This window comes from Schistocerca nitens, chromosome 8 (assembly GCF_023898315.1).
Source record: "Schistocerca nitens isolate TAMUIC-IGC-003100 chromosome 8, iqSchNite1.1, whole genome shotgun sequence".
Lineage (NCBI taxonomy): Eukaryota > Metazoa > Arthropoda > Insecta > Orthoptera > Acrididae > Schistocerca > Schistocerca nitens.
The window spans coordinates 211,630,776-211,649,349 of NC_064621.1; the positions used below are offsets into that span (position 1 = coordinate 211,630,776).

General features: G+C 44.2%; 1 protein-coding gene across 5 annotated transcripts in view; it reads left to right on the plus strand.

The window, feature by feature from the left end:
• LOC126198710 (glycine receptor subunit alpha-3) overlaps window positions 1–18,574 on the plus strand; it is a 646,434-nt gene that overhangs the window by 376,444 nt on the left and 251,416 nt on the right. For all 5 annotated transcript variants that reach the window (XM_049935220.1, XM_049935223.1, XM_049935222.1 and 2 more), the window contains exon 4: window positions 3,276–3,375. In XM_049935220.1, the coding sequence (XP_049791177.1) occupies window positions 3,276–3,375 (100 nt within the window). The remainder of the gene's footprint in view (window positions 1–3,275; window positions 3,376–18,574) is intronic.

Below are 18,574 nucleotides of genomic sequence, written 5' to 3' on the forward strand. Positions count from 1 at the left end.
AATCCTGACAATATGGAAATAAGGAAAAGGGTTTCGAACCACAACCTAACGAGGTAGCGAAATGTACATTCACGTGCTAGGCGACAACAAGATTCATGTCCGAAAGAACAGACACCACGCATTCTTATATTTGATGTGCCTCGATTTGCTGTGAATCAACAATCATTAGTGCAGACGCACACTTACGTTCGACATCCAGCAGGAATCTAAAATTAAAGAGCACGGCGGACATGGACGGCAACTGTGGATCAATGGTGACGCTAGAAGGGAATGTAAGTCGGCTGGGGAGCTTGCCGAGATAGTCCGCGCATTTGCGATATAGTCTGTGTCCGCGTGGCGCAGTGGTTCATATAGCCGCCTAGTACGCTCGAGATCCCACATTTGAGTCCCGGTACGACACGCATTTTTACTCGTCACCGCCAATCCCGCATAAAGTCCCGATGCAGCTGATATCATCAGTTGCTTTCCTTTGTAAGCCTTGCACCTTCAGTGTACATAATGTGACATCATTTATCGACGTTATTTTACTTGACACGATGCATTATATTACACGAGATAGGTGCTAATCCCAGCAAGTAAAAAAGCGAGGATGTTTTTGAAGCTGCCAGATGAGTCGAAAAGCTAGTTCCCTTGTTTTACACCCCTTATCCTGCCCAGGTTATATTTGCCCTTTTTTGTGCAGTGATAGGAGCAGTTTTCATTTGGTATTGTACAGTATAATACTACTATTTTTCTCAGAATTTAGAGTATCTTGAACCATTTTCCACTGTCCATCTCTTTTTCTAAGTCGACAAATGCAATGAACGTGTCTCGATTTATCTTAAGTTTTGCTTCCATCATTAAGCGCAATGCCTGGACTGCCTCTCTGGTGCATTTGCCTTTCCGAAAGCCCAACTGATCGCCATCTAACAGTTCCTCAGTTTTCTTTACCATTCTTCTGAATATTGTTAGTGTTAGCGACATGGCTGGCTGGAGAGTTAAGCGACTGTGCGATATTTTTCGCACCGAACTGCACTAGCTATGGCTTAGCCGCAATGGTAACATGGGCTCCCGTCAGATCACCGAAGTTAAGGTCTGTCGGGATTGGCTAGCACTTGGATGTGTCAGTGACGGGGTTTGCTGAGAGCCTTTGGCAAAGGGGGTGCATTCAGCCCTTGTGAGACCAATTGATGAGCTACTTGACTGAGAAGTAGCGGAACCGGTCACGAAAACTGACAATGGACGAGAGAGCAGTGTGCTGACCACATGTCGCTCCATATCCGCATGCGGTGACACCTAATGGGTGAGGATGTCAGGGTGGCCGGTGAGTACCGCGCAGTGGTTAGCACACTGGACTCGCATTCGGGAGGACGACGGTTCAATCCCGCGTCCGGCCATCCTGATTTAGGTTTTCCGTGATTTCCCTAAATCGCTCCAGGCAAATGCCGGGATGGTTCCTTTGAAAGGGCACGGCCGAAATCCTTCCCCGTCCTTCCCTAATCCGATGAGACTGATGACCTCGCTGTTTGGTCTCTTCCCCCAAACAACCCCGCCCCCCCCCCCCACCCTCCTCACGGTCAGTACCGTTGGGCCTTCAAGGGCTGTTCGGACGGTGTTCATCTGCACTTACTATCTTTGGGATAGTATAGATGATATTTTTCCAAACCCCTGATTGTATGTCTCCAGTCTCAGTCTCAGTCTCATATTCTACACACGAAGTTGAACAGTCGTAATTTTCGAGGGATATTATCTATGCCTTCTGCCATATTTAATCGCAAGTCTTCCAAAGCTTTATTGAATTCTGACTCTGGTAATGGAGCTCCTATGTCGTCCATATCGATTCCCATTTCTATCACATCATTGGACTGGTCCAACCCCATTCTTACTTCTCCCCGCCTCTCCCCCCCCCCCCCCCCTTCCCGCGCCTTAGGGGACTTCGTTGTACTCTTTCAAAAATGGTTCAAATGGCTCTGAGCACTATGGGACTTAACATCTCAGGTCATCAGTCCCCTAGAACTTAGAACTACTTAAACCTAACTAACCTAAGGACATCACACACATCCATGCCCGAGGCAGGATTCGAACCTGCGACCGTAGCAGTCGCGCGGCTCCGGACTGAGCGCCTAGAACCGCGAGACCACCGCGGCCGGCGTTGTACTCTTTCCACCTATCCGCTCTCTCCCGTCCGCTTAACAAGGGGATTCACCGAAGGTTCTTGTAACTTTTCTACATATTGAATAGTACTTCTGTGACCATTTCCTCTCCGGCTTCTTCACATTTTTCCAGCAACCATTTCGCCTTGTCTTTCTGCATTTCCTATTTCATTTAAGAGATTTGTGTTGTTGTATTGTTGTTTTCCCTTGAATATTTGTGTGCCTCGTCCTTTTAACGATCAGTTAAAGAATTTCTTCTGTTTGCCACGATTTATCACCACTTACCTACCGACTATGTTTTTGTGCCCAACTTCGGTGATTTCTATTTTTAGCGATGTCCATTCATCATAAACTGAACTGTCTTCTGTGGTATTCGTTGCTGGAGTGTCTACTGATTTAGGTAATTTGAAATGCATCTCAGCGTCCCTCAGTACTTCAGTATCCGACTTCGTTCCACAGTAATTCTTGCAGACTCTCTCTTAAACTACAGTCTGATTTTCAACTTTACTAACTTGTGATCGGAATCTGTATCTCCTCCTGGATACGCCTTACAATCGAATATCTGATTTCGGAAACTCTGTCTCATCATTCTGTAATCCAGCTGGAACCTTCCCGTATATTCAGACCATTTGCAAATATACCTCCTCCTCTTGTGATTTTTGAGCAGTGTATTCGCTATTACGAACCTATATTTATTGCACAATTCAATTAGTCTAGGTCCTTTCTCATTCCTTCTACCAAGCCCACATTCTCCTATAATTCTAACTTCTGTTTCTTCCTGCTCCAAGGGCGATAAGTTGTCCTAACTCTCTGTTTGCTCCTCCACCGTCTTTGACAACGCCCTTGTCATAATGAGGTTGACTCCTTATACTGGAAGTACTGCAGATCTTTATTCAAATATTGTGAAAACCTGAAAAGATTACACGAAGTCTAGGCGACACACCTAAGCTCCCTCGACAGGCAGTGATGGTCAGTCGAGGTTCAAGGAGGCCAGAAATGCAAATCCTTACCCATCACGAGTTTCATTTTCTTGTCCTGCTTTAGAAATGATTGCAATTCCCTCAGCTTGACTGATATGAGTACCATACAGAATTTGATATGTTCGTAAGTTTTCTCAAGAAAAACTTCGTTCGTCTGTTTCAGAAATCCGTCCGCCTTCACGCAAAGGCCAACCTGTCAGTGTGGAATTCAGCATTTACGTAGTGGATATCAACTCTATAAACGTCGAAGACATGGATTTTCGGTAAGCATTCTTTCAATCTTGAAAAGTGCCTAGTAATCATCACTGTAATTTTTTCGCAGTATATTTTTGCCGTTCTGTGTGTATCGATATTTATATTGGCTAATAGCTATACACCCGTGTGTCCGAACGGAAGTTAAAAAAGTAACTTTGCATAGATCGCTTAACCGGGTTCCGTATCTCAGTTGGTCAAAAACCTAACCCTTACAGTCTCTCTTTGTAAATAAATACTTTTTCCTAGCCAAGAAGTTAAATATACAGGGTGATTATAATTAAAGTTTTACTTTCAAACTGCTGAAAAAATAACACCACTCTTCAGAATGACGTAAAATTGCAACGGAATATTATCGGAGAAGGGGGAAAACGTATGGCAGAAGAAAAATAAATAGTTACAAAATGTAGCACTAGATGGCGCTGTAAGCATCATAATCCAATGTGCGTGGGTGTACAGGTGTGACACTGTTAGTTACGTAAGCCCATCCACCACGGCAACGTCAGATCACATCGGATGGGAAAAATCGGGTTTTAATTGCCCTGAGGCCAAAAACCGCATAAAAACATCAATCAAAATCAAATCGGATGATTAATTTCCGTGTGAATGGCGCAAAACATGTTCAATATGCTGTCCACCGTTTTCTGCAACAAACTGAAATCGAGAAACAGCATTTTCCACAACTGACCGAAGTGTTTCCGGGGTCACGTTTAGAATGTGTTGCGCAATGCGTCCCTTCTATGCAGCTAAGTTTGCAATCGGAACACAGAACACAACATCTTTTAGATAGCCCCACAGCCAGAAGTCTCACGGATTAAGATCAGGTGATCGGGACGGCCAGGCTGTAGGGAAATGGCGGCTGATAATTCTAGCAGCTGCTTAACTGGACTTGCAATTTTCCGAGGTGCGGCATCTTGAATAAAAGTGATCCCATCCAAACATCCAAGCTGTTGGAGAGCTGGAATGACGTGGTTGCGCTAAAGACACTCATAGCGCTTACCAGTGACGGTACAGGTAACAGGACCGGAAGCGCCTGTCTCTTCGAAAAAACAGAGAGCCCTATGATAAAAGATGCCGTAAACCCGCACCACACAATGATCTTTTCAGGATGATTTGCGTGTGGATTTTCCATTGCCCGTATTCGACAATTCTGTGTATTGACATAACCTGTCAAATGGAAGTGGGCTTCGTCTGTCCACAAAATTTTCCATGGCCAATCATTGTCCAATACCATGCGAGCAAGAAATTCTAAAGCAAAGGTCTCTCTTGCTAGCAGGTCAACAGGAAGCAACTCGTGCACTTGTGTAATTTTGAATGGGTAGCAAAGAAGGATGTTTTGTATGATTTTACGCACCGTGCTCACGGGTATGTCCAATGTTCGGGCAATTCTCCGTGCACTACATGTTTGCACACCACCTCACGTCTCCTCCTGCATTGCTGTGGTCAATGCTTCCACTGACGTCGAATCAATTCGTTTCCTGTACCAGGTTGCACACCAAAAGAATCCGTCTTTTCGAATTTCCGAATCATTTTCTCCTGACCTATGGCAGTCATCGGACCAACGCCTTTTTTGAAACCGTTCAGTGTTCGGAACTTCTGCAGAGCGACGTGGGCACAGTCATCATGCTTGCAATACAGCTTTACAAGCAGAGCGCGATCCTGCATTGAGACAGTCATGGCGAACGCCGCGGACGCGATAGGAGGAAAAGCCGTGTACCCAGCGTATTTATACCAACTTCATTGGGTCATGCGCGTGACAGGCGTTTCCATTTACGTTTTCTGACACATACAGCGCCATCTGTTGATCAATTTTAACACTATTTTTTTCTTCTGCCATACGTTTCCCCCCTTCTCCGATAATATTCCGTTGCAATTTGACGTCATTCAGACCAATGGTCTTATTTCTACAGCGTTTTGAAAGTTTAACTTCAATTAGAATCACCCTGAAAATGAAACTACGATATCGAAAGAAGCAAAGCTATTTAATTAAGCTTTTGATACACAAAGCGAAATCAATAACTCCTTATATATTAGCCAAGCAAATGCAATTTTAGTTTCCCCCGTCCCCTCCCTCGACCGCCCCCCCTCCCTTTTATACATCCCTCCAAATCCTTGAACGCCATGCTCTCCGCCTCGCCTATCGCATCCGTCTCCCCTCCCCCACGCGGATCCTGTATGATCTCATCCCCTTCCCCCACCTCCTGCTTTTCCTTGAAAGGATACGGATCCTGTACACCTCCCGTAAACTCGACCCTCCTCACCCGCTCGTCTCCCCGATCCTCTCCCACCCCCGCCCGCTGCCGCGCCTGTATGCCCACGTCCCACCTGGTCTCCATCTCTCCACCCTCCTTACCCTCTCCCAAGGTGGCTTCCGCCAGCTCCCCCTCCCTGATGATGTCCTCCTCCCCTCCATCTACCCCTCCTATCAACTTTGACCCTGCCCCCCCCACTTCCTGTGTCCTTTCCTTTAGGCACCCTCCCTCCCTTCTCTTCCCTTCCCTTCCCTTCCTTTCTCTTTCCTTTTTCCCCGTCACCTCCCTCCACCCCTCTTCCCCCGGGCTTCCCCTCCCCCTTCCTCCCTCCCCCCTTTTCTCCTCTGCCCGTGGTATCTCTGCTCTCCCCTCTCCCACTCCCCTTCCTCCTCCTCATCTCTTGGCAGGTCCCCGGACTCGCACACGCATAGTGAACATTCGCGCGCCGGAGATCATCGCCATCAGTGTCTAGTGTGTGTGCTTCGTTTTGTGTTTCGTGCAGTTACAACTCAACTGTTCACATGTGCTGTCGCCTTTCTCCGTGTTTTGTGCGCCGTGTCAACAAGTTTTAGTGTTTTTATCGTCCAACGTGAACGGCTTCTTGTTTATTGTTTTTTGTATCTCCATTTTTTGCCCGCCGTTTTTTTGTATTGTTTGTATCGCCTCTATGTCATGTTATTGTTCCACTTAAGGCTGAAGAGCAGCGTACTATGCTGCTGCCAGCCCGCCTGTATAGGTGATTAAAATTACAATAAAGGAAAAAAAAAAAACCTCCCTCGACCCCTCTTCCCCCGGGCATCCCCTCCCCCTTCCTCCCTCCCCCTCTCTCCCCTGCCCGTGGCATCTCTGCTCTCCCCTCTCGCTCCCCCACTCCCCTTCCTCCTCCTCCTCTCTTGGCAGGTCTCCGGACTCGTACACGCTCAGTGAACATTCGCGCGCCGGAGATCATCGCCGTCAGTGTTTCGTGTGTGTGCCTTCGTTTGTGTGTAGTGTTGTTCGCCGTCACGCCACCATCGTTCGCGTGCCGTCGCCATCATCCATGTTTTGTGCACCGTGTCGCCTAGTGTTAGTGATGTTTCTCGTCCAGCGTGAACGGCTCCATGTTTTTTCGATTTTTAGTGTCTACATTTTTTGCCCACCGTTTTTACTGTCTACTCTGTGCCACCTTTATGTACTACTTGTTGTCAAACTCAAGGCTGAAGAGCGGCGTATTGTGCTGCTGACAGCTCGCCTTTGTATAAGGTGTTTACAATCACAATAAAGAAAAAAAAGCAATGTTAGTCTGTATTCATGAAGATAAGATTGCGGCGCTTAATTCTATCATTGACGTAAACTTCCGGAAATACTTCTGTTCCTGAGGTAGAAAAATCTGACAGCGCCGTCTATTGTTTCTTTGGTGTACTACGTCATCGCTAATGTAAACATATACATCTACGTGATTACTCTGCTATTCACAATAATGTGAGGATGTAAGTCGTATTGCTGTTCGGTTTTGGAGCATCACTTGCGACCAGCTTTGCGAAAGAATCGGAGACACTTTCTGTGCAACCCACCCATCATTTTGCACGACAATGCGCGGGCGCATACAGCGCAATTGTGGCTGCTCTGTTCGGTAGATGGGACTGGGAAGTACTGTACCATCCACCATACTCCCCGGACATAAGTCCTTGTGACTTTGATTCCGAAGATGAAGGAACCACTTCGTGGCATTCGCTTCAGAACTGTTCCAGAGATCTGACAGGCAGTAGACCGCTCCATTCGCACCATCAACAGAACAGGCTCTGCTAACAGTGTGCGATTTGCAGGGGGGGATGGGGGGGGATTTCCCCCTCTCTGCATCAGACCATCCCCTCCTCTGGTTTTAGTTTATGCATCCCACCTGGGATCTTTATTTCCCACGCACTGGAGTAAAACCTTACATATAATTTAAATTTGTGGAGCCAAACACTGAAAGTATTTAATACAGTCTTACTATTAATACTATTAATATGTTTGCTTATTAATTTTGAAAAAGTGTTATCTAGTAGTTATTGTTGTTGTCTTCAGTCCAGAGACTGATTTGATGCAGCTCTCCATGCATGTAGTAGTTAAGCATTTCAAAACGTTTAGAACTAAATCATCATTATCATGTTGTCATTGTTGCTTTCGTCTAAGGTGCGTCATCCGTTTACTTGCGAGCTTGTGTCATGATGGACGAAAGTACAACGGTTTCCAATGAAACTTGTTTAATAATGGATATACGGTTGTCCTTTGAGGGAGTTGCTTGCGATTATTTTTTTGACATTGTTGAATTAGAAAGTGGGACAGGAGAATGCATTTTCAGCAAACAGTTAGCAGCTCTTGAAAAGTATGGCATTACAAATGATGAACTAAAAAATCACCTTGTAGGTATCGCAACAAATGGTGGCCCAACAATGCTTGCACCTTACAAAGGCGTAGCCGCTCTACTGCGTAGACATTTACATAAGGATTTAACTGTCGTTCATTGTATGAACCACAAAATGAAATTAGCTGTCCACGATGTTATGAATGATGTAGCAGATGTATACCATATACAGGTTTTTTTAGATTCCTTATATTCTGTGTTTTCTCGAAGTTCCAAAAATCAGAGACTACTACAAAGTGTTTAACAAGAATTATCCTCGCAGCTATTAAAACTAGGCCGTAAGTTTCGCGTACGTTGGGTTGCTTCCTCATTTAATGCTTTTGGAGCTTTTCTTGAAAGTCACAGTTCTCTAGTCCATATCTTTGAAAAACTGAGACATGATGGTTCCTGATCAACTCAGGAGAGATCTAAATTTGAAGGTTTACTAAAACATCTCACAAAGTGGCTTTTCTGATAGTGCATACGCGTGAATAGTGAGTTTCGGCATTAACATCTATTTATAAATAACTGTTTAACCACGGGTAACGCCACGGTCCAAGCTAGTAACATATATAATTACAGTAACCCCCTAAGACATCCCCCCCCCCCCACTGGTAAAAGCACAAATCGCACACTGTCTGCTAATGATATACTATGCCTTCCACATCGCTGGCAACGGGTTCTACACAACGCTAGTGACTACTTTGAAGGACGGTAACAGGTGCAAATATGTAAGTCTTTTGTATCGGCTGTGAATAAATAGTTGCCACTATTTAAGTTCCAACCCTCGAGCGTAGGTGCACCCGCTCGAGGGTTAAGCGGACATTGCAACGCATAGGGTACCACGCGAGACCAACTCGATTTGTTTAGCGTTTCGTGTGGCGATGTTGGTTAGGGAATGTTCCGAGCGTGGGGGTCCGGTCGCGTGTTTCTGCACAGTGCAATACGAAGTCTGTTCAAGAAATTCCGGAACATTCGTAATTTCGCGCCAATGGTGTTTTCGAGCGAAATGCAGTTGGCATCCCTGAACACACCTGTGTTTAATGTGTAATTGCCGGAAGTTTCACTGTTCTATATCTGTCAGTTATTGTTCAGCGCTGTAATGAGTAGAACGTTGTGTCGCACAGATGGCGAATTTCGAGATGGCAGAGTGAGAGAAGCAACGCTTCTGCATTGCAGAGGCACCAATCGAAGACCGACTGTCCGAGAGATTGCAGAAGAATGTAACATTTCAGTTGGATCATGTCATGAAATCCTGACACAGCACCTTACAAGGGAACCTACCCATCGCACCCCCCTCAGATTTAGTTATAAGTTGGCACAGTGGATAGGCCTTGAAAAACTGGACACAGATCAATCGAGAAAACAGGAAGAAGTTGTGTGGAACTACGAAAAAAATAAGCAAAATATACGAACTGAGTAGTACATGCGCAATATAAGCAACATTAAAGATATTGTCAGCTCAGGAGCGCCGTGGTCCCGTGGTTAGCGTGAGCAGCTCTGGAGGTAGAGGTCCTTGGTTCAAGTCTTCCATTGGGTGAAAATTTTACTTTCTTTATTCTCGCTAAGTTATGATCCGTCCGTTCGTTCATTGACGTCTCTGTTCATTGTAATAAGTTTAGTGTCTGTGTTTTGCCACCGCACCGCGAAACCGTGCGATTAGTAGACGAAATGACGTGCCTCTCCAGTGGGCACCGAAAACATTTGCTCGCAAGGTCATACGTCAACCGATTCCTCCAAAGAACAACACGTCTGATATATTCTATACGACACTGGTGACGGCATGCGCGTCACCTGACAGGAATATGTTGTCGACCCATCTAACTTGTACACTTGGCGAATGGGTAAAAAGATTCTTCTACCTTGCCGATTTAGGTTTTCTTGTGGATGTGATAATCACTCCCAAAAAAGTGATGAAAACATAAGAGTTTGTCACATGAACTGCAACAAATGACTGCAACAGTTTCACAGTCGCACAGTTTTCCCTGTGCTCTGTCAAAACATATGTTTCTAACGTTTTCAAATTTTTCCGTGTGTAGACCGTCAAATCCTGCATGTGTCCAAGCAAATCTGAACATGTCCTGGAATTTTGGAGAGCGAAGTTGATTATGTTTGAGTGCCTTAACTTTGATAATAGTCTGAAAATAAAAAATTTTTCACACGAGGGAGGCTTGAACCAAAGACCTTTCGTTTCGCAGCTGCTCACGCTAACCACTTTTTTTTTTTTTTTTTTTTTTTACTCTCATTTTGTTCGCTTTTGTTCGTTGCATGTGCTCGGGGCGGACGTCGTAAGACATCCATTTATGTTCATTGTTGATCGATTGACTCAGTTTTTTTATTACAGAGGGCACGTAACCCTCTGACCGAACACGCTGAGCTACCGTGCCGGCTGTAACAAAATGGTTCAAATGGCTCTGAGCACTATGGGACTCAACTGCTGAGGTTATTAGTCCCCTAGAACTTAGAACTAGTTAAACCTAACTAACCTAAGGACATCACAAACATCCATGCCCGAGGCAGGATTCGAACCTGCGACCGTAGCGGTCTTGCGGTTCCAGACTGCAGCGCCTTTAACCGCACGGCCACTTCGGCCGGCATGCGCATGGACTTCTCAGTTTGTATATTTTGCTTATTTTTTCATAGTTGCACACAACTTCTTCCTGTTTTCTCGATTGATCTGTGTTCAGTTTTTCAAGGCCTATCCACTGTGCCAACTTGTGATTAAATCTGAGGGGGGTGCGATGGGGAGGTTCCCTTGTTAGATCGCATCGTGTTACCGCCAAGTTCGTCCAACGGCTCACGAGTCAAAACCAAAAATACCTTCGCCTCGTAATCAATGAAGAGCTTATGGATCGCGCAAATGAGACTGACATGTTCCTTAAGAGAATCATAATTGGCGATGAGACGGGGGTCTACGGTTACGATGTTGACACCAAGGTTCAACCTTCACAAAGGGACAGGAAAAGTCCTCCAAGATCAAAGCAGCTCCTCAGGTCAGGTCAGATGACAGAGACATGCTGATAGTTTTCTTTGCCCCTGAAGGATTAGTTCATCATGAATTCGTGACACAGGGACAAACTGTTAATCGGTGGTACTAGCGGGATGTGTTGCGACGTCTGCGGGAAAATGTGAAAAGGAAACGGTCTGAAATGTGGCGAGACAATTCATGGCTCTTGCATCACGATAACGCACCCTGACATTCATCCCTATTGGTGCGTGAATATTGCACAAAAAACGAAACCACTGTGCTGCTTCATCCTCCGTACTCCTGCTGACAATTTTTTATTTCCAAAGTTGAAAATCCCTTTGAAAGGACGAAGATTTGTAACAATAGATGAGATAAAAGAAAATTCGCAGATGACGCTTCGCGACATCCAGCAAGAAGCATACCTGAACTGCTTCCGTAAGTGGAAACGGCTTTTGGAGCGGTATATCAACTGTGGAGCAGAGTATTTCGAATGAGACTATGCACAACAAGTAAAGAGTAAGCGCAGAAAAATTTTGTGAAAAAGTTCCGGAATTTTTTGAGCAGACGTCGTATGCTCGAAGGTAGCTATTACGCACTACTTGGAAGCTGGTTATTGTATTACTGATTGCTTAATGTAATTCCGTGCTATTCTAAATTCAATGATGTTAAGTTTTCCATAAATTTCAGATTAATTTTACGAGTTATCATAATCACGTATTTCAGACGATGTTGCTTTCATTTGTAAAGCTAAATGTGGGTTGGAATATCCCTACGGGACTAATCTGTAAAGTATAGATTGCTTGTTAAACTGCCGTCTTATGAATTCATTTGCCAGCACCATATCATTCTTTGTACTTGACCTATTCGAATGTACCATAGTGGTGGGACGCCATCTTGTCTTACCCTTCGGCTAAACATTGGTACCAAGGCTGGCTCTAACATTGGGCAATAATAATAGGACAACGCCCACACACTGGAAGCAACATTCAGTTGAATTCGTATAGAGCCAACGTAAGAATAGCTCACGGTCGGATCGTTGCCGCAGGATTTGCGGTTTCAAACGTGATTAATTATATGTTGTCACTGCAAAATAAAAAAGAGAAAACAAATAAATGAAGATGGTGGGAAAGGACAGTAAAACATATATACAAAATTTCCACTCTCAGACTATCTATTGCGTGACATTCAGAATAAGAATACATGTTGTTGTTGTTCTTGTGGTCTTCAGTCCAGAGACTGGTTTTAAGCAACTTTCCGTGCTACTCTACCTTGTGCAAGCCTGTTCATCTCCGAATAACTGCTGCAACCTACAACCTTCTGAATCTACTTAGTGTATACATCTCTTGGTCTCCTTCTACGATTTTTACCCTCCACACTGCCCTCCAATACTAAATTGGTGATCTCTTGATGCCTCAGAATATGCCCTACCAACCGATCCCTCAAGTTGTGCTACAAATTCCTCTTCTCCCCAATTCTATTCCGTACTTTCTCATTAGTTACGTCATCTACCCATCTAATCTTCAGTATTCTTCTGTAGCACTATATTACGAAAGCTTCTATTCTCTTCTTGTCTGAACTGTTTCTCGTCCATGTTTCACTTCCATACACGGCTGCTACTTTCAGAAAAGACTTCCTGACACTTAAATCTATACACGATGTTAACAAATTTCTCTTCTTCAGAAACGCTTTCCTTGCCATTGCCATTCTACATTTTATATTCTCTCTACTCCGACCATCACCAGTTATTTAGTTCGCCAAATAGCAAAACTCATTTACTATTTTAAGGGTCTCATTTCCTAATCTAATACCCTAATGCCTTTGTTGATGTTCATCTTATATCCTCTTTTGAAGATACTGTCCATTCCGTTCAACTGCTCTTCCAGGTGCTGTCTCTGGCAGAATTACAATGTCTTCGGCAAACCTCAAAGTTTTTATTTCTCAATGAATTTTATTTACTACTCCAATTTTTCCTTTTTTTTCCCTTTACTGCTTGCTCAATATACAGATTGAATAACATCGGAGATAGGGTTGTCTACTCCCGGGGCCTTGTTTCGACTCAGGTCTTTCAGTGCTCTGTCAAATTCTTTACGCAGTATCGTATCTCCCATTTCTTCATCCTTGTCCTCTTCCACCTGCTTTCTTTGGGATTGGAATTATTATATTCTTCTTGAAGTCTGGGGGTATTTCGTCCGTCTCATACATCTTACTCACCAGATGGAAGAGTTTTGTCATGGCTGGCTCTCCAAAGGCTATCAGTAGTCTCTCTCTAATTTCCCTGTAGGCAATATCTATCTTACCCTTAGTGATACTTGTTTCTACAACCTTACATATGTCCTCTAGCTATCCCTGCTTAGCCGTTTTGCATTTCCTGTCGATCTAGGCTACAACCCTATCTCATTCCCTTCTCAACCACTGCTTCCCTTTCAGGTCTCTCGACCTTCTGGTTTCTGTACGAATTGTAAATAGCCTTTCGCTCCCTGTATTTTGTCCCTGCCACCTTCAGAATTTAAAAAAGAGAATATTGCAGCAACACTGTCAACAGCTTTATCTAACTCTACAAATACTATAAACATAGCTTTGTCTTTCCTTAATCTATCTTCTAAGATAAGTCTTAGGGTCAGTATTGCCTCACATGTTCCAACATTTCTACGGAATCCAAACTGATCTTCCCCAAGGTCGGCTTCTACAAGTTTTTCCAATCGTCTGTAAAGAATTCCTTTTAGGGTTTTGCAACTGTGAGTTATTAAATTGATAGTTCGGTAATTTTCACACCTGTCAACACCTGCTTTCTTTGGGATTGGAATTATTATATTCTTCTTGAAGTCTGGGGGTATTTCGTCCGTCTCATACATCTTACTCACCAGATGGAAGAGTTTTGTCATGGCTGGCTCTCCAAAGGCTATCAGTAGTTCTAATGGAATGTTGTCTACTCCCGGGGCCTTGTTTCGACTCAGGCCTTTCAGTGCTCTGTCAAATTCTTTACGAGGTATCGTATGTCCCATTTCTTCATCCTTGTCCTCTTCCATGTCCGTAATATTGCCCTCAAGTACATCCCCCATGTATAGACCCCTTCTTTGCTGAGGACCGGTTTTCCATCTGAGCTCTTGATATTCATAGAGGTGGTTCGCTTTTCTCCAAAAGTCTCTTTCTAATTTTCCTGTAGGCAATATCTATCTTACCGTTAGTGATACTTATTTCTACAACCTTACATATGTCCTCTAGCTATCCCTGCTTAGCCGTTTTGCATTTCCTGTCGATCTCATTTTTGAGACGTTTTATTCCTTTTCGGCTGCTTCATTTACTACATTATTATATTTTCTCCTTTCATCAATTAAATTCAATAATTCTTCAGTTACGCCAGGATTTCTACTAGTCCTCGTCTTTGTACCTTCTTGATCCTCTGCTGCCTTCACTATTTCATCTCTCAAAGCTACCCATTCTTCTTCTATTACATTTCTTCCCCCTGTTCTTGTCAACCGCTCCCTAATACTCTCTCTGAAACTCTGCACAATCTCTGTTTCTTTTAGTTTATCCAGGTCCCATCTCCTTAAATTTCTATCTTTCCTCAGTTTTTTCAGTTTTAATATACAATTCATAGACAATAAATTGTGGCCAGAGTGCACATCTGCCCCAGGAAATGTATTACAGTTTAAAACAGGTTCCTAAATCTCTGTATTATAATTACAAATGGTTCAAATGGCTCTGAGCACTATGGGACTCAACTGCTGAGGTCATTAGTCCCCTAGAACTTAGAACTAGTTAAACCTAACTAACCTAAGGACATCACAAACATCCATGCCCGAGGCAGGATTCGAACCTGCGACCGTAGCGGTCTTGCGGTTCCAGACTGCAGCGCCTTTAACCGCACGGCCACTTCGGCCGGCTTATAATTACATAATCTATATGAAACCTTCCAGTGTCTCCAGGCTTCTTCTACGTATACAATATTCTTAAACCGAGTGTTAGCTATGATTAAGTTGCGCTCTGTGCACAATTCCACCAGGCGGCTCCCTCTTTCATTCCTTACCCCCAGTCCATATTCACCTACTACTTTCCCTTCTCTTCCTTTTCCTACAATCGAATTCCCCTCCACCATGACTACTAAATTTGCGTCTCCCTTCACTATCTGAATAATTTCTTTTATTTCATCATACATTTCTTCAATCTCTTCGTCGTCTACGGAGCGAGTCGGCATATAAACTTGTACTACTGTGGTAGGCGTGGGCTTCGTGTCTATCTTGGTCACAATAATGCGTTCACTCTGCTATTCGTTGTAGCTTACCCGCGCTCCTATTTTTTAAATTCATTATTAAACAACTCCTGCATTACCCCTATTTAATTTTGTATTTATAACCCTGCATTCACCTGCCCAAAAATCTTGTTCCTCCAGCCACTGAGCTTCACTAATTCCCACTATATCTAACTTTAACCTATCCATTTCCCTTTTTAAATTTTCTAACCTACCTGCCCGATTAAGGGATTCGACATTCCACGCTCCGATCCGTAGAACGCCAGTTTTGTTTCTCCTGATAACGACGTCCTCCTGAGTAGCCCCCTCCCGGAGATCCGAATGGGGGACTATTTTACCTCCGGAATATTTTACCCAAGAGGACGCCATCATCGTTTAACCATACATTAAAGCTGCATGCCCTCGGGAAAAATTCCGGCTGTAGTCTCCCCTTGCTTTCAGCAGTTCGCAGTACCAGCAGAGCAAGGTCGTTTTGGTTGATGTTACAAGGCCAGATCAGTCAATCATCAAGACTGTTACCCCTGAAACTACTGAAAAAAGTGCTGCTCCTCTTCAGGAACCATACATTTGTCTGGCCTCTCAACAGATACCATTCGTTGTGGTTGTACCTACGGTACGGCTATCTATATCGCTGAGGCACGCAAGTCTCCCCACCAACGGCAAGATCCATTCATGGGCTTGCTGCGAGACCTATTCAATGCCCCTGCGTTTCCGATACAGGAAATATGGTTCGGTACACGTATTCGGAATACACAGACATGCTCCTTATGTATGGGGAAGCTCGAGGTAACGCAAGAGCTACTAGTCGGCTGTACCACGCTCGCTTTCCGCGAGGTAGTACGCTATCGCACAAACTTTTTGCCCAAGTTGAGCAGCGGCTCCCAGAAACAGGTACATTCACCGTCAGGAGGCAGGGCTGTTGAGCTCCACGGCAACGCCGCACGCCAGAATTTGAAGATGTACTGCATCGCGTTGAAGGGAGCCCGTCAGCGAGTCCTCTGACAGTTGCGCGTATAATGGGCGTTAGTCACAGTACTGTCAGGGACGTTCTGCATGAGCAAGAATTGCATCCGTAACTCTTATAAAGGGTACACGCTATGGGCCCAGCCGATTTTCTACGTGTTGCCCACTGCATCGATGCATCGACGCACCCCTGCTTCCAGGTTGAGTGCTGTTCACACATGAATGTAATGTCACTAGTGACTGTGTTCTGAATACGCGAAACAACCATATATGGGCAGACGAAAAAGCTTGTGCCAAGCATGTTTAGAAATTTCAGCACCGGTTTGGTATAAACGTGTGGACAGGTATTCTAGACCCTCATGTGATTGGGTCGCACCTCCTTCCACTCAAGCTAACTGATCCTGCATACTTGATCTTCCTACAGAACGTATTGGACCCGTATTTGCAAGCTGTGCCACTTAATGTAATCGGAAATGTGGTTTCAGCTTGATGGTGCACCACTTCATTTCTCATGTGCTATTCGGCGATATCTCAACAGACGATATGGTGAAAGATTGATGGCCCGAGGTGGTCCAACCGCCTGGGCGCCGCGATCGCTGGATTTAACTTCAAAAAAACGTGTGTGAAATCTTATGGGACTTAACTGCTAAGGTCATCAGTCCCTAAGCTTACACACTACTTAACCTAAATTATCCTAAGGACAAATACACACATCCATGCCCGAGGGAGGACTCGAACCTCCGCCGGGACCAGCCGCACAGTCCATGACTGCAGCGTCTAAGACCGCTCGGCTAATCCCGCGCGGCACAGGGTTTAACTCCTATGGACTGCTTCTGGTGGGATCTTATGCAAAGTTTAAATTACGAGGCAGAGGAAGATCTGCTAGCGCAAGTTTTGGCGGCTACAGTAGAAACTGAAGGGGCACCTGATGGGATGGAGAATGTGAATCAAAACACGCTTCGTAGGTACATTGTCTGTGACAACGTTGGTGGACGCCACATCGAGCCGCTGTTGTAATGCATCAACACTTTTCTGTAAATACAGTATGCAGTTTCTTTATTGTTTTGGAATGATGTAAACACTTAATATTTAAGTGTTAATACAAAAACGTGTCATTAAGTGATAACTAGATGTTTCGTTGTTTCCTTTCAAAATGTTACCTGATAACTGTACTCCGGCACGCCTATTTCAGTTCCCCAAGGTAAAGTGGATGACTTTAAAATTTGAATTGAAGCCGTCGTAGAACGGAAACGGTTCCTGTTCAAAATATTATGTACTCTCTCCCTTCTACAAGTCCTAGAAATTTGTTACGGGAATTTCCCCAAGCTTTTCTCGTACACTTACAAGTGGAGTATATCGACCTGTCAACGGCCGTACGAATGCGTCTCTGAATTCGTCCGATGTCTATTGCGACGCCTATTTGATAAAGACTCTAAACCTTAGACAAATACTTTTGAATTAATCGCTCTAGAGTCTTGTATGCGATTTTCTTTAAAGATCCGTTGCATTTTCTAACAAATATCAAGCTTGCATTTTCCTTCCATACGTTGTTGTTGTTGTGGTCTTCAGTCCTGAGACTGGTTTGATGCAGCTCTCCATGCTACTCTATCCTGTGCAAGCTTCTTCATCTCCCAGTACCTACTGCAACCTACATCCTTCTGAATCTGCTTAGTGTATTCATCTCTTGGTCTCCCCCTACGATTTTTACCCTCCACGCTGCCCCCCAATACTAAATTGGTGATCCCTTGATGCCTCAGAACATGTCCTACCAACCGATCCCTTCTTCTGGTCAAGTTGTGCCACAAAGTCCTCTTCTCCCCAATCCTATTCAGTACCTCCTCATTAGCTGTGTGATCTACCCATCTAATCTTCAGCATTCTTCTGTAGCACCACATTTCGAAAGCTTCTATTCTCTTCTTGTCCAAACTATTTACCGTCCATGTTTCACTTCCATACATGGCTACACTCCATACAAATACTTTCAGAAATGACTTCCTGACACTTAAATCTATACTCGATGTTAACAAATTTCTCTTCTTCAGAAACGCTTTCCTTGCCATTGCCAGTCTACATTTTATATCCTCTCTACTTCGACCATCATCAGTTATTTTGCTCCCCAAATAGCAAAACTCCTTTACTACTTTAAGTGTCTCATTTCCTAATCTAATACCCTCAACATTACCCGACTTAATTCGACTACATTCCATTATCCTCGTTTTGCTTTTGTTCATCTTATATCCACCCTTCAAGACACCATCCATTCCGTTCAACTGCTCTTCCAAGTCCTTTGCTGTCTCTGACAGAATTACAATGTCATCGGCGAACCTAAAAGTTTTTATTTCTTCTCCATGAATTTTAATACCTACTCCGAATTTTTCTTTTGTTTCCATTACTGCTTGCTCAATATACAGAT